Source organism: Oncorhynchus mykiss, chromosome 13 (assembly GCF_057628025.1).
Source record: "Oncorhynchus mykiss isolate SJ-2025 chromosome 13, ASM5762802v1, whole genome shotgun sequence".
Lineage (NCBI taxonomy): Eukaryota > Metazoa > Chordata > Actinopteri > Salmoniformes > Salmonidae > Oncorhynchus > Oncorhynchus mykiss.
Window position 1 is genome coordinate 28,669,647 of NC_143034.1, and position 16,447 is coordinate 28,686,093.

The 16,447-nt window shown below is 44.2% G+C and overlaps 2 protein-coding genes across 3 annotated transcripts; one reads left to right on the forward strand and one right to left on the reverse strand.

Annotated features, from left to right (window-relative positions):
- Positions 1-310: 310 nt before the first annotated feature.
- Positions 311-7,529, forward strand: LOC110485105 (scaffolding CK1 anchoring protein B). Of its 2 annotated transcripts, none has more exons than XM_036940551.2 (5): positions 311-556; positions 919-1,425; positions 2,473-2,637; positions 4,182-4,306; positions 4,539-7,529. In XM_036940551.2, exons 2-5 carry the CDS (start codon positions 973-975, stop codon positions 6,820-6,822), a joined length of 3,027 nt encoding a protein of 1,008 aa, XP_036796446.2. In that variant the 5' UTR covers positions 311-556; positions 919-972; the 3' UTR covers positions 6,823-7,529. The 2 variants fall into 2 exon arrangements, with proteins under 2 accessions (XP_036796446.2, XP_036796447.2); XM_036940552.2 differs by having other exon boundaries at positions 419-556; positions 946-1,425.
- lgsn (lengsin, lens protein with glutamine synthetase domain) lies at positions 7,459-10,572 on the reverse strand. The gene is made up of 4 exons (XM_021557073.3): positions 10,328-10,572; positions 9,253-9,955; positions 8,974-9,137; positions 7,459-8,809 (listed from the first exon to the last, which is right to left on the reverse strand). Exons 1-4 carry the CDS (start codon positions 10,370-10,372, stop codon positions 7,595-7,597), a joined length of 2,127 nt encoding a protein of 708 aa, XP_021412748.3. The 5' UTR covers positions 10,373-10,572; the 3' UTR covers positions 7,459-7,594.
- Positions 10,573-16,447: the final 5,875 nt, after the last annotated feature.

The window sequence follows — 16,447 nt, forward strand, 5'->3', positions numbered from 1 at the left end:
GTTGTCTTTTCCTGTCATTCTTTCTTTTTATTTCCTTCACTTGTCTCCTCTCACCTCCCAATTGTCTTTCTTTTAAGGAAGAACCTTTTAGTAATTTACCAATAACGTTAGACGATACGGACTTCTGTATGGCACAATATCCTTTTGATATTCTCCTCAAATATGTATTAAGAACATGTTGTACCTTAATACAAATGTACACTCCACAGAAGAGGTCACATTTGGGGTAACAACTCTACCAATAAAGAAAACTACTGTGTTTCCTCTCACCCAAACAAGATACTACTAGCCTGACTTCTTCCAAACCTCTGAAAGGAGAGGGAGGGACTCTCAAGTGATGTGTTTTGTCAAAGCGGTGAATGGGGTGAAAGACTGCAGCAGGTTTGATCTGCAGCATCATTGACTGCTCACTTTTTAACTTCAGTCATACGACAGCGGTGCCGGTTAGGGTTGACTTGCTGGCTGTGATTCACAATGTTCAACCTACTGGACAATTTAACACATTCAATGGGATTTTTAAAAGGAGAAAGAGCTGGTTATCATTGCTGACCATGAAGTAAGTCTAGTTTGTTGACATTATGACATTCAATTGAGTGCAAGGCCTCTTTTCTGTCTCTCTCCCCTGAAATGTTCAGAAAGATTTGAAAAGATCCTTTGTGGTGTACTGTCTGTACTTGAATTTCCACACCGGTGGAGTGTATTTTCTACAAATGTACAGAATGAAGAATGTCTACACAAATATGGTAAAACCAAACAGTTATTGGAAGTTTCACATGTGCTAGTTTGTGAGTCAACTGTTTCACTTAAATGGGTTATGTCCTTAGGTTGTGGCATTATACATAGTGAAGATGAAAATAGCACAAGTCACAATTTCATCAGTTCTGTCATAACACATGATATATTGTATATATTTTTAAGGTAATAACCCCATTCTACATAAATCAGAGATCCTCTCAGGGGGAGATCATACAAATGGAATCCAAGCTCTCCTGTCTGTTGTCCTTCAAAGAAGACGTGTTTCCAGTGGAATACATCCAGCCACACTACAAGGAGTCCTACCGGCTTGCCATCTACGCTCTGGTCAGTGGGGGTAGAGATGCCTACCAGGAGTACCTCAAAGCCGAACAACTCAGTGACTTTCTCTCTGAAGAGGAGGTCATCTTCATTTTGGACAATGCAGAGTTGCCAGTCCCGGAGGATGAGGATTATGAAGCAGGGAAACGTAAAAGTGAAGAAAATGTCATAGCTCCCTCGACTTACTTCCCCACTGAGTCAGATGAGGAGGTTCCTGACCTTGACCTCGGCTGGCCAGAGGTCACCAATGAGAACGTGGAGACAAACATCAGCCTGCTTTTCCACCCTCCCAGACACAACACACCGACCATCAAAGAGACGATACGTAAACAAATCCAAGACGCAAGACAGGTAACGAGGCACAATAATATAATTTCCCATCAATAATTTTGAAGTGTCTGGTATTTACTGTTATGTTTTGTACAAATTCACATTCCCGGGTTTGAATTGTCTTTCTCACAGAGTAGCATTTCCCACAGCTGCATATGTTGAGCTTTTTTTTAATGTTCAGTTAAATGTCTGTGGCATATCAACCGCCTAAGCCTGTCTCAACCGGTTTCAAGGTAGGCCTACTGAAATGTTAGCTTCCCACGTCATGGCTGCTTGCCAGACTTCCTGTGCTCTGAAAGGTTTCCACTTATCATCCTTACAATTGGATATGTAATTCCAGAAGGTTAAAAAAGGGCGTGTGCGGATAACAAAAGTCATTGTTGCTTCTCAAAACAGCACATACTGTGCTGTACAGACAGTGCGCTTTTGAATACCACAATTACTCAATGTTGGCGAAGCTACTCTGAAAATATAGTTTACCGAGCTACCAATTACTTCACACTGGAAGAAGTTAAGCTGCACTGAAGCAATCCTTAAGAAAAATATAGTTTACTTATCTGAAGTTATTTTGAAAAAGTAGTTCACTACTTTGTGAAAAAGGATCATACATAAATCTGAAATGTCATTGACCCCAAATTGCATGAACAGATTGCTCTGGAGTCAGATGTGTAATTTAGCCTATTAAACACAAAAAGTGAGAATAGGGCAGGGCTGATGCAGAAAAAGAAATGAAATTCTTGTCTACTTCACCCATGTTTTATTTTAGAAAAAAAGTTGTGTGTAGTTCCAGCAGGTAGCTACACCACCACATTGCAAAACAAGTAATTAACTACTGAAAATGTTTGAATTTAGTTCAACTACCACCAAGCTACTGAAAAACTGCAATTAAATTACTAGTTGAACTACATGTAGTTCACTACTCCCCAACACAGCAATTACTACACAGAAAAAAGCCATGAGGCACCGTTTCAGATTTGGTGACCAAGTTCTGAGACTTCTACTTTCAATAAACCTCTGCTGTTCCCACAACTGATAATGAAGCGTATTCTTCATTCCTTTCCAATATAGGTTATTGCTATAGCGATGGATGTCTTCACTGACGTTGATATTTTTAAGGAGATTGTCAATGCGACTACTAGGGGAGTGATGGTCTACATACTTCTTGATGACTTCCAATTCAAAAGCTTTCTGAACATGGCTAAGAGCGCAGGTGTCCAAATCCAAGAGCTCAAGGTAAGGAATTGTATTTGAAATACTTCGCAAAATGTAAATGAACTATAACAAAAACTTCTGCCTCGTCCAATGAAATACCAACATTTTTCTACACATAATTTGTGTATCCCATTACACCGTGTGTATAAAAAAAATAGGACGACCTTCCTAATATTGAGTTGCACACCCTTTTGCCCTCAGAACAGCCTGCCAGGGTGGCAGGGTAGCCAAGTGGTTAGAGCATTGGACTAGTAACTGAAAGGTTGCAAGTTCAAATCCCCGAGCTGACAAGGAACAAATCTGTCGTTCTGCCCCTGAACAGGCAGTTAACCCACTGTTCCTAGGCCGTCATTGAAAATAAGAATTTGTTCTTAACTGACTTGCCTAGTAAAATACATTTAAAAAAATTTGTCAGGGCATGGACTCTACAAGGTGTCGAAAGCGTACCACAGGGATGTTGGCCCATGTTGACTCGAATGCCTCCCACAGTTAAAGTCAAGATGACTGGATGTCCTTTGGGTGGTGGACCATTCTTGATACGTATGGGAAGTGGTTGAGCTCAAAAAAATCCAGCAGCATTGCAGTTCTTGACACACTTAAACCAGTGCGCCTGGCAACTACTACCATACCCTTTTCAAATGCACTTAAGTAGTTTGCCTTGCTTGTTCATCCTCTGAATGGCACACATACAGTACAAAATCAATGTCTCAATTGTCCCAAAGCTTAAAAATCCTTCTTTAACCTGTCTCCTCTCCTTCAATCTACACTGATTGAAGTGGATTTAACAAGTGACATCAATAAGGGATCATGGCCTTCACCCAGATTCATCTTGTCAGTCTATGTCACATGGAAAGGGCAGGCGTTCCTAATGTTTTCTACACTCAGCGTATATTCACAAAGGAACTGTAAGAGCTTAAATCCTGATTAAATTGTATTTATCTGATTTATTTAACCTTTATTTTATCAGGGTGTCATACTGAGACCAAGGTCTCTTTCAATGCATAGCAGGAGTTTGTCAGTGGCATGACCTTTTAACTATTGGCAGGAGTCTTCGCGCATTTAGCAATGACATTTGCTCCACACCCTTGGTGGAAATGCAGTAGTCATTTACCGGTGTGTCTATTTCCCCTGAAGCATCATCAGTGTATTAACATGCTGGATGTCATCAGCGGGTTTATTTCATGGCGTTTATGGTGCAGTGCCAGGCTTGCTCCTGTTACTCCTTTACCCTTTGTCTCAAATGGATAGATCTAGAACTTGTTTTTGAACAAAAACAACGTTTCCCGATGAAAGATGAAATGTGTTTGTTATCTCGCTGTAACGCTTAATCATTCCAAACCAATTTTCTGGTTGGCCTCCTGTCAATGGTTTTGGGGATGGTTGTCACAAGTTTGTTAAGGTTAGAGTTGTAGTAGTAGTGTGTGTGTGTGTGTGTGTGTGTGTGTGTGTGTGTGTGTGTGTGTGTGTGTGTGTGTGTGTGTGTGTGTGTGTGTGTGTGTGTGTGTGTGTGTGTGTGTGTGTGTGTGTGTGTGTGTGTGTGCGAAAAATTCTTCTGTCTTGTTCAGAACCTGCGAGTTCGGACAGTGAAAGGACAGCAGTACATGTGTCGATCTGGAGCAAAGTTCCATGGATCTTTGGAGCAGAGGTTTCTATTGGTGGACTGCAAAACAGTGTTGTACGGCACATACAGGTATGTCTAACCTAGTACAACCAACTCTGTCCACTCTATTGCATTTCAAACATAAATCTGTTCACAAACTCTTCCTTATACTTGTTAAATACAGTATGTTAAATATAGCATTATACATTACATAGCATACTAACATTTTCTAAAGTATTCATGGAGTTTTATATATAACTAACCGGATGACTGCATTTATTTATTATAATACCTTTCTTTTCATTATCTCCCTTTTCTCCAGCTTCATGTGGTCCTTTGAGAAGATCAACCTCAGCATGGTCTTGGTGGTCACAGGGCAGCTGGTGGGCTCCTACGACGAGGAGTTCAGACGTCTGTTCGCCCGATCCACTCTTCCCGCCACTTTCTCTCAGGAGAGAGACTCCCGGAAAGAGCCGGCTACGTCCACATACGACCCTTATTCTGGTCGGCACTTCGAGAGCAGACTCTCTCTTGACCAGATTCACATGCGATCCCGTGGGAGACAGCTTGGCTTGATGAGCTCTACCGGTCAACAGAAGGACGATCGATACAACAATGGACAGATGGTCAAAAGAGGACTGAGCTTTCAGGACAGACTGAATCAATCTCACTGCACCGATATGGTGAAACTTGTGAGGGGACACAGCTACGCCGGAGAGCTGCCGCGGAGAGGGAATTCCACAACTCACTTGAGGAATGTAAGAGATGAAGCTGGTGGCGCTCACGGTGCTCCTGAGAGAGGCAGATGCAACGAGGATCTACTGTTACCAGGCAGGATTAATCATTACACGCAGAAGAGGTACGGCATTGACCAACAGCATCCACTCCCTTACAGCAGTGAGAACTCTCTTAACAGGTGGAAAATCGACTCGTACCTCAATAACAGTGATGCGACCCTAGGGGAGCCAGTTGATAATCTGCATCTGCCTGACAGCACTCAGAACCCAAACACATCATCCCGGATGAGAACATCAGTCCTCTTCAACAGCCGTCTGACAGAGCAGTCTGAAACTCCTAACTATATGTCTGAGCACTCTGTGACATCTCCACAAGGCAGTCTATGGATGCTATCTCCACAGGGCAGTCTAAGAGTGACATCCCCACAGGGCAGTCTAGGAGTGACATCTCCACAGGGCAGTCTAGGTGGCCTAAGCAACTTCCAAACCCAACTGACCCCTGCTAGATTGAGGGAGAGTCAGACAAGACTGGAAGAGATCAGACGGAAAAGGCTCAGTTTACATGAGTATGAGGAACCAGTCAGCAACTTAAGGCCAGGGCAGAGCCAGGACTCTCTCCGGCTGTCTATTTTCTCTACTCTGGAAAGAGCTAAAGGAAGGTCGTCAGAGAGAGGCCTGGATAAAAGGCACAGTGCGGCAGAGCTATCAGGCAGCTCAGAACACAGTTCTATTCAAGGACCTTCCAGCCGCAGAGAGGAACTCAACCCAGGAGGTCAACAGGAAGAGGAAAACAGAGTTGAAGACCAAAAATGTAAACTAACCAACTTTAGTGATGCGCAAAAGTCTGCCTCACAATACGATGTCACGACCAAGACAGAGAGGAATCATCTTGGTGACTGGCAAGAGCCTCTCTCCAGGACGATGTCGGCAGCCCAACTGGGAATACAACTAAAGGAACCTTTGCTCAAGCCCTCCAACTTCAGACCAATTGGACTTAATGTGGAGAGCTCTAAAGCGCTAACATCTTTGATTGGAATACCAGAGGAGAAGGAGGGCCCCACCAGGAAGAGTCATGACTCCGCTGACCAGCTGGCCAACAGCTCTGACTTGGTGCTCTCCGCAGACAAAGAGGAAACATGCCAAAGTGCGAATCCATTGATACCCAGAACTTCAGTGGAATCAATAATGAATATAGTGCATGCCAATGTTTCAGTGGAGAAAATGGTGGAGAAAACGTCACACAAGGAAGAAGGAGCAGAACTCCAAAGGCAGAATTCATTCAGATCCACAATTCAAAGGATAGGTTCAGTAAGATCAAAGCATTTAGTGCAGGCTGACATTTCCGCAGAGCAGAGAACCATCTCAGATCCTCCTGGAAAACCGTCAGCTGTGCGACTTACTACATCACCTAAAGGTCATTCTCCAAGCCCTTCCAGGTCATCACACATTGCGGCTGACACTGAAACCGAAAAGGAACAACTATATAATTCTCCCAGCCCAGCAGGTAAATCCTCATCTCCTGGGTTAACGACTAGCTGGGTTAGAAGGAGCTTTAGAAAGAAATGTGTACCGGACCAGGACTCCCTGAGCTCCACAAACACTGTGGAGAGTCAAGCATCAATTCATTCAGACACCGGGCGGAAACGAGCGTATAGCCGGTTTGAGAGTTTTGTTTCATTTGAAAACAAGCCTTCTGATAAACCAACAACAGCTACTACGAACCGATATGATTCAGACAAACACGGGAGTTTGTTTGTGAGACATACCCCTGTTAGTTCCATGCACCGCTATCAGACTGAAACTACTCCCAATGAAAATAAGCTTGGCCGATTCATACAACGGGTGGGGAATCTCATCAGCAAGAAGTGAATGTGTCAATGTTGTCTACGATCAAGGCAATAACAGCACTGTTCTATGACAGGGTTTGTATTGTATATTAGACTGTTAAGTCTTTAGGGAATTTGCATGTATTCTTTTTGCACTGGTTATGGGATACTTTTTATTGTACAAATTGTTATATGTTGGAATGAACTGATATGGCAAGTGTGCTAATTCTGATAAAGCAATATCATTTTTATGCCTTACTTGTGAAATGGTCAGTTAGATTGTCCCTTAGTTGTCAATTGAATACCCCAAACGTGAGTATTTTACTGTCCTTTGTTTTGAGTTCATAGCAGACATTTCGTTTTAAAAAGTGCATACATGCATATGAAAATAATTGCTTCAATATAAGGTACCCTGTGCTGTGTGTTCGGCTATACATGTCAAATAAGTTTCAATGTCAGTATTCAGTGTGAAGTGGCCAGTTTCCTTTCATACGTTTTCCCATGGCACTGTAATAGGTTGAGAATGTTATTTATGTTTGCGTACCATACTGACAGCTATCTACTGTAAGGCATCATAATTCAAGACCCAAAACCCCAGATGTTTCCTACTCTCTTTTTAAAGAAATCTGATTAAATGTGATAATTAATTTTCAATTCATTTGGGCCCTGCACACAGATGTTGATATTTCAATCATGTTTTTATTGTTTTCTGTCAAATATGGAATAAAAAAAGATATATGTTGAAAGAAAGCATTGTGTGAATTCGATCAATCCATTTGTTTAACAGGAATCCGACTGTACAACATTGAGTACTTCTATATGAAATATTCCAGACATTTGTTCCTCTCTGCATCCAATTCTTCAGTCTCAATCTCAAATTGCTTCAGAGCAATAAAATACTGCACAAATGGTTCTCCCAGCGCTCCGCGAATCACATGGTCTTCGCTCAAAGCCACCAGAGCGTCTTCCAGCTTCACAGGGATGGAAAACTGCTGTTTCCCCAGCTGGGTGTGGGTGGAGGCCCTGGTCAGACCCGTCTCAGCCGCCAGGTTGCGTTTGATACCGTCCAGTCCTGCCGCCACGGTGGCCGCCAGCACCACGTATGGGTTAGCCATGGCCGAGCCCAGCTTGTTGTCGATATGCATCTCCCGCCCGCCGTGGCATTTTACATTGAAGGCGCTGCTGTTGTCATTGTAGCCGTAGGTGGCGTAGAGCACGTTGTGCTTGGGGTCTTTAACCTTCTTGGCAATGTGGCTGCGGCAGCTCAGCCCAGGGGAGAGCAGGCAACTCAGGGCGGCCGAGTGGCTCAGGAGCCCCGCAAGCCACTTCCTGCCAATCTCTGACAGCTCCCCTCCGCCATGGTCCCCGGTGTGGAAGAGACTACGGCGGCCGTTGGTGTCCCAGAGAGAGTGGGAAAGCACCCCGGCATTGTACAGGCTGTCGTCGGTGAAGAAGCTGGCGATGTAGCTGTGTTTCCTCGCCATCTCTTTGATGCCGGTACGGAACGTGAAGGCGGTGTCGGCGGCCGCGATGCCAAACTCTGGCCTCAGGTTGATCTCCATCTGGCCGGGCACCATGGCTGAGGCCAAACTGTCCACGTCGGCCCCCATGCAGTACATCCCATTCACCAGCTGCTGGAAGAAGGGCAGGTCGTGGTTGCTGGCCAGGGTGGTGGCGGGGAACAGAATGGTCTTGGGGCCCACCCTGTCGGGTGCTCCCAGGACACAGCACTCGTAGGTGAAGGAGGAGTACAGGGAGAAACCCATGCTCTGGAGCTGCCCCATCAGCTGCTTGGCAATGAGGCGGGGTGCGGTGCGCAGGGGGCTGCCGGTTATCATGCAGGGGTCACAGATGACCCGGGCCGTCTGCTCAGCCCAGGGCAGCACCCTGAAGGTCGACAGGTCTGGGATAAGCAGCACGTCGCTGCTGAAGTTGGCAGGGTTGTTGGCGTGGTCCACCTCACAGCTCTTAGGGCTCAGGGTCAGCTCTAGGTAGCTTCTTGGCATCGGTACCCCGTACATTGCTTTCTCCTGTAAAGATTTTAAATAAATGTACATCATGGGATTTTTCCTATAGGCAAGCATAACCATTGAGCAACCATTTAAACAAATAGCATTATAACATTGTGGGTTGTCACAATACACTATAGCTAGTATGTTTCAGGATGTTTGTGTACTGTGTGTGAGATGATTACATGAAAGAAGCGGACTGGCACTGTCTTAGACCTGGACACCCCATGGAGATCCGTGGCCTCGAAGCGGACAAAGTTGATATTCTCCCGGACAATCTGCTGCTTGATGTGCTCCATGGCTGAGAAGCTCTGAGTCCCAGACTTATCCATGTTGTCTTTACTGTTATCTATGAGAACAAAAAAAGATGTTCGCCTGTGATGGAACTACTGTATTAGCTACAAGTTTATAAAAAAAAATGTAATAAAAGCTTTTTGATAAAACTAATCCCAAACCAGACTGACCTGTTTGTGAGTTCCAGGTCTCTCCACAGTTGGCACTACTGTTCTCGAACGTGGACGACCGAACTCCGGATTGCCTGTTTGCTCCAGTCACATCTGACGAGTCCATCCCGGAGCCAAGCTGGAGGGAGCTGCTGTCCCTGGACCTGGTGGACACCCTCCTGGAAGCATCAGAGTGGGGCTTGAAAGTGGTGAAGGAGGACTGGGACTCCGGACGTCCATCTCCCCTGTTGGTCCCATGCAGGTTGGTCCCATGCAGGTAGGTGTAAGGGGCTGGGCTTCCAGGACGCCTCCCCTCCTCCTTCCCCCGGGCACCAAGCATGGAACTATCCTTCAGGATACTCTTCAACTCATCCATGGTCTGTCGGGAGACCCCCACCTCGCTGTTGGACGCCCTTTGACTGTAGGTGCAACCCTCTCTGGACCACTCCACCCTGGAGGGAGGGCCCTCATCCTGCCTGGGCCGGTCCCTCTCTGGAGAACCAGAGGGCCTGTGGGAGTGGGTAGAGGGGCTGATAGAGATGATGGTGGGGTTGTTTTCTGAGGGTCTGGGGCTGCTCACGTAGTCGGGGTGGTGGACTATGGACGGCCCCCCTCTGTCCCAGTCCACTGGGGCCATGTGTTTCCCACTCACCTTCACTCCCTTCTTCTTGCCCAGGCTCATTCCACTGCCATCTACCTGGTCTCTGAGCTTACTTGAGCCCTCCTGGAAACACCACCCAACCACCAAAAATATACAGTATTTTAAGTACTTTTTAAAATATAGTTATTATATAGTTATTAATAAACATATATATCTATGAATATGTATATATATGTATATATATATACACATTTTAATACTTACAACAAATAGATTACAATGAAATTAACCATGCATTTGTTACACCATATTAAAACAAAAGGAATAGAAAGGAACACTTTTTTTTACCATTTTCTTTTTCAATAGTGATGTTCTTTAAGATTGTTCAATTCAGTGACCATTCATGAGCAAAAAAAACAACAACAACATTGTGTCCAAATCCAAAACCCCATACTGGGATTTACAGGTCTAAAAAATATAAAAGAGAGATGTTACCTCGAGAACGAGATCCTCTGAGTCATGCATTCCTTTCATACTCATTTGTGAGTTTTGACCTGAGATTTGAGTGCCTTCATTTGAAACCCGAGCTATGCTCGCACATTTATTTTATGGACAATTGGCACAATGGTGATGGATTGGAAAATTCTCTCACCACACCCATGAGCACTCCTGTTGGACACTGGTATCCACTGACAACTGGTAGAGACTGAAACACGTCTGCTTTCACCCCAGTGGCTATTAACATCGACAATTCAATATCCCTCTTTGTGTCAATGCAAAGGGAGGTGGAGACAAAAACACACAGCTCAGCTATTTTGTTTGTGCCTCCAATCATGACACTCAGGCAGTTTCTAGAAAGATGCATTTTGTTCAAAAGTACTTTTTCTAGAATAATGAGAAACATTAACACATTTATCAGGCATCTATAATAGATGTTGTAACTCTAACTTTTTGCTGATATAAACTATTTGATGGTAAAGAATTAGGCTACTGGCTGTATTAAATAAAACTAGATTTGATATGGCTTCACAAAACCTTTATATCAAGACTGGGACCAAATATGTTCTCTTTTCTATAATAATTTCTATAGTGAGATTAATTTATATTTAGATTAACTTGCGCAACATTGGCATAGGACATAGATTGAATTTAGTGCTCATCCAGGACACTGTAACAACTTGATAACAACTTAATTACAATATTATTAAGAACAACTATACTACTATATTATATCCTAAAATACTTTCACTGAAATACCTAATAAGATAAATGTTTTAGTAATATAGACCGCAGTACAGCATAGCCTAGCTATAGCCTACTTATAAATACCTACACAATAGTGCATTTTACCTGCTAAGATGTGTGCATCATGATGTTTACAATTCCGGTTACTCAACTTTTGAAAGAATAGCCTATTTGTTGCCACATAGGCCTAACAGGGCCTAAATGATGGTCGTCACTAGCTTCTATGAGAAGGACGCTATTCCAGCCCGCAAATCGGATGTGAGCATTCCTGCATCTGCAGGAAGCCCTCTTTGCTTCTATTCGTCAATTTTTAAACTATAGTCTCAGTCGGTATTCAAGTAATAATAAGGAATTCTCCTCGACCACGCTCACAAATTGAGGAAAACCAACATTATGTCCTATTGACCCCCATTGTAAAAGAGGCAAAAATGCACTGTCATGTTAACAAGCAACATGTCCCAAAAACAGGACATGTCAAAGTAAAATGGACAATATGGAATGGACAATGTGTTGTCCTGGAGTTCCACCCCATTGTCATGATCAGAGGTTTCAAGTTTGTATCCGTAAACTAGACGTCTTTTTTGGTGTTTTACATATTTTATTTTATTTTATTTAACCTTTATTTAACCAGGTAGGCAAGTTGAGAACAAGTTCTCATTTACAGTTGCGACCTGGCCAAGATAAAGCAAAGCAGTTCGACACATACAACAACACAGAGTTACACATGGAGTAAAACAAACATACAGTCAATAATACAGTAGAAACAAGTCTATATATGATGTGAGCAAATGAGGTGAGATAAGGGAGGTAAAGGGAAAAAAAAGGCCATGGTGGAAAAGTAAATACAATATAGCAAGTAAAACACTGGAATGGTAGGGGGTGAGCGCGTGCTACAGGTGGGTGATGCTATGGTGACCAGCGAGCTGAGATAAGGGGGGACTTTACCTAGCAGGGTCTTGTAGATGACCTGGAGCCAGTGTGTTTGGTAACGAGTATGAAGCGAGGGCCAGCCAACGAGAGCATACAGGTCGCAATGGTGGGTAGTATATGGGGCTTTGGTGACAAAACGGATGGCACTGTGATAGACTGCATCCAATTTGTTGAGTAGGGTACTGGAGGCTATTTTGTAAATGACATCGCCGAAATCGAGGATTGGTAGGATGGTCAGTTTTACAAGGGTATGTTTGGCAGCATGAGTGACGGATGCTTTGTTGTGAAATAGGAAGCCAATTCTAGATTTCATTTTGGATTGGAAATGTTTGATGTGGGTCTGGAAGGAGAGTTTACAGTCTAACCAGACACCTAGGTATTTGTAGTTGTCCACGTATTCTAAGTCAGAGCCGTCCAGAGTAGTGATGTTGGACAGGCGGGCAGGTGCAGGCAGCGATCGGTTGAAGAGCATGCATTTAGTTGTACTTGTATTTAAGAGCAATTGGAGGCCACGGAAGGAAAGTTGTATGGCATTGAAGCTTTCCTGGAGGGTTGTTTACACAGAGTCCAAAGAAGGGCCAGAAGTATACAGAATGGTGTCGTCTGCGTAGAGGTGGATCAGAGACTCACCAGCAGCAAGAGCAACATCATTGATGTATACAGAGTCGAGAGTCGGTCCAAGAATTGAACCCTGTGGCACCCCCATAGAGACTGCTAGAGGTCCGGACAACAGACCCTCCGATTTGACACACTGAACTCTATCAGAGAAGTAGTTGGTGAACCAGGCGAGGCAATCATTTGAGAAACCAAGACTGTCGAGTCTGCCGATGAGGATGTGGTGATTGACAGAGTCGAAAGCCTTGGCCACATCAATGAATACGGCTGCACAGTAATATTTCTTATTGATGGCGGTTAAGATATTGTTTAGGACCTTGAGCGTGGCTGAGGTGCACCCATGACCAGCTCGGAAACCAGATTGCATAGCAGAAAGGGTATGGTGAGATTCAAAATGGTCGGTAATCTGTTTGTTGTCTTGGCTTTCGAAGACCTTAGAAAGGCAGGGTAGGATAGATATAGGTCTGTAGCAGTTTGGGTCAAGAGTGTCCCCCCCTTTGAACAGGGGGATGACCGCAGCTGCTTTCCAATCTTTGGGAATCTCAGACGACACGAAAGAGAGGTTGAACAGGCTAGTAATAGGGGTGGCAACAATTTTGGCAGATAATTTTAGGAAGAAAGGGTCCAGATTGTCTAGCCCGACTGATTTGAAGGGGTCCAGATTTTGCCGCTCTTTCAGAACATCAGCTGACTGGATTTGGGAGAAGGAGAAATGGGCAAGGCTTGGGCGAGTTGCTGTGGGGGGTGCAGTGCTGTTGACCGAGGTAGGGGTAGCCAGGTGGAAAGCATGGCCAGCCGTAGAAAAATGCTTATTGAAATTCTCAATTATAGTGGATTTATCAGTGGTGACAGTGTTTCCTATCTTCAGTGCAGTGGGCAGCTGGGAGGAGGTGTTCTTATTCTCCATGGACTTTACAGTGTCCAAACTTTTTTGAGTTAGTTTTGCAGGAAGCAAATTTCTGCTTGAAAAAGATAGCCTTGGCTTTTCTAACTGCCTGTGTATATTGGTTTCTAGCTTCCTGAAAAGCTGCATATCACGGGGGCTGTTCGATGCTAATGCAGAACACCATAGGATGTTTTTGTGTTGGTTGAGGGCAGTCAGGTCTGGGGAGAACCAAGGGCTATATCTGTTCCTGGTTCTAATTTTCTTGATTGGTTAGGATGATATCTATGAGGGTGTCCGTGTTTACGGCTTTGGGGAGGTACCTGGTAGGTTCATTGCTAATTTGTGTGAGATTGAGGGCATCAAGCTTAGATTGTAGGATGGCTGGGGTGTTAAGCATGTTCCAGTTTAGGTCGCCTAGCAGCACGAGCTCTGAAGATAGATGGGGGGCAATCAGTTCACATATGGTGTCCAGAGCACAGCTGGGGGCAGAGGGTGGTCTATATCAGGCGGCAACGTTGAGAGACTTGTTTTTAGAGAGGTGGATTTTTAAAAGTAGAAGTTCAAATTGTTTGGGTACAGACCTGGATATTAGGACAGAACTCTGCAGGCTATCTATGCAGTAAATTGCAACACCGCCCCCTTTGGCAGTTCTATCTTGTCTGAAAATGTTGTAGTTAGGGATGAAAATGTCAGAATTTTTGGTGGTCTTCCTAAGCCAGGATTCAGACACAGCTAGAACATCCGGGTTGGCAGAGTGTGCTAAAGCAGTGAATTAAACAAACTTAGGGAGGAGGCTTCTAATGTTAACATGCATGAAACCAAGGCTATTACGGTTACAGAAGTCATCAAAAGAGAGTGCCTTGGGAATAGGAGTGGAGCTAGGCACTGCAAGGCCTGGATTCACCTCTACATCACCAGAGGAAAAGAGGAGGAGTAGGATAAGGGTACGGCTAAAAGCAATGAGAATTGGTCGTCTAGAACGTCTGGAACAGAGAGTAAAGGGAGGTTTCTGGGGGCGATGAAATAGCTTCAAGGTATAATGTACAGACAAAGGTATGGTAGGATGTGAATACAGTGGAGGTAAATCTAGGTATTGAGTGATGATGAGAGAGATATTGTCTCTAGAAACATAATTGAAACCAGGAGATGTCACCGCATGTGATGTGGTGGTGGTGGAACTAATAGCTTGGATAAGGTATATTGAGCAGGACTACAGGCTCTACAGTGAAATAAGCCAATAAACACTAACCAGAACAGCAATGGACAAGGCATATTGACATTAAGGAGAGGCATGCTTAGTCGAGTGAAAGAAAGGGTCCAGTGAGTAGTGAGGTTGGTTGGGGTCACGGCGATTCAGACAGCTAGCCGGGCCATCGGTAGCAAGCTATCATAGGATGGAGGTAGATGAGCGTACATAAAATTTGATTTCTGGAAACCTCAGTAAGCTCGGACTGATGCTAATGCCTTTTGGACGTTTATTTTGGTGCAGTCCGAACCGGCCTTGATTTCCACATCCACGGACATTGGTTTTTGGTCCGGTCTGAATCAAATCTAAACCAATCATAGGCATCTATGTTTGGTTCAGATTTGGTGCGGTCAAGACCTGCCTTGATTTCAACGTCAACGGACATAGATTTTTGGTCCGGCCTGGTCTGCTTATCTTGCGAAGTTGCGCCTCTGGGTTTAGAAACTCTGTGAGGAAGATGTCATGCTCGAGGGGGGGTTCATGCAGAAGCCGATAGGGTGTTCAAGGGGTTGGGGGGGGGGGGGGGGGGGGGGTGTTCATGCAGAAATCAATGGAATGCTCGAGGGGGGTGGGGGTTCCTGCTTTCCTGCAGGAAAGCCCTGAATTGTGGGCTACAGTTGCACACTATTGGCTTCTGTAGCCACAAAGTCATAAACATTTTTATACCATTTCTCAGCTTTATAGGTGAACAGTCAAAATCATGTTTTTCATGAAATTGGATGATATTTGAAGGAAGCCAGATCAAAGTATGATGACCAAAGTATGAAAAATGACTGTTGCCGCTACATTGATCAAGTTTGATCATAAAGTTACTGGTCCCCTCCGCCCCTCCCCCCATGTCAAACACTATTCATTACTAAGAAGAAAAGGTGACATCACATTAACTCTCATTTTAGTACACCAACGGTAACATGATATTCTCTTACCTAATTTAAACAAGTACCGCTTGTAACCAACGATGGAGAAGGCGTGTTTGCAGAGGTGCATGGTTTATATAGCTAGATAGCTACTCTACTCGTGCCAAAGTATGACTGTAGGGTGTCAGCAAATATAATTAAAAGTGTACCCTATTCATCTATGGCACAGATACTTATGCACCGAACAGAAATATAAACGCAACAATTTAAACGATTTTACTGAACTATAGTTCATATGATTAAATCAGTCAAATGAGATAAATTCATTACGCCTTAATCTATGGATTTCACATGACTGGGCAGGGGCGCAGTCATCGGTGGGCCTGGGAGGGCATAGGCCCACCCACATGGGAGCCAGGCCCAGTCAATTATAATTAGTTTTTCCCCACAAAAGGGCTTTATTACAGACAGAAATACTTCTCAGTTTCATCAGGTGTCACCCGTCCAATGATCATGCTGTTTAATCAGCTTGTCGATATGCCATACCTGTCAGGTGGATGGATTATCTTGGCAAAGAGAAATGCTCACTAACAGGGATGCAGACAAATATGTGCACAAATTTGGAGAGAAATAAGATTTTTGTGCATATGGAACATTTCTGGGATCTTTTATTTCAGCTCCCCTTTCATCTGTGTCAGGTGTTAGATAGTTCCTGGCTAGCTAGGTCTTCAGCCAGCATGGAACAAAAGGGGTGAGGGTTGTTCAAAACTCTGACGCAGTTGTCAAGTCAAGACATCCGTCAGTGCTGCTGTGAACCGCATCACAAGAGACATGCC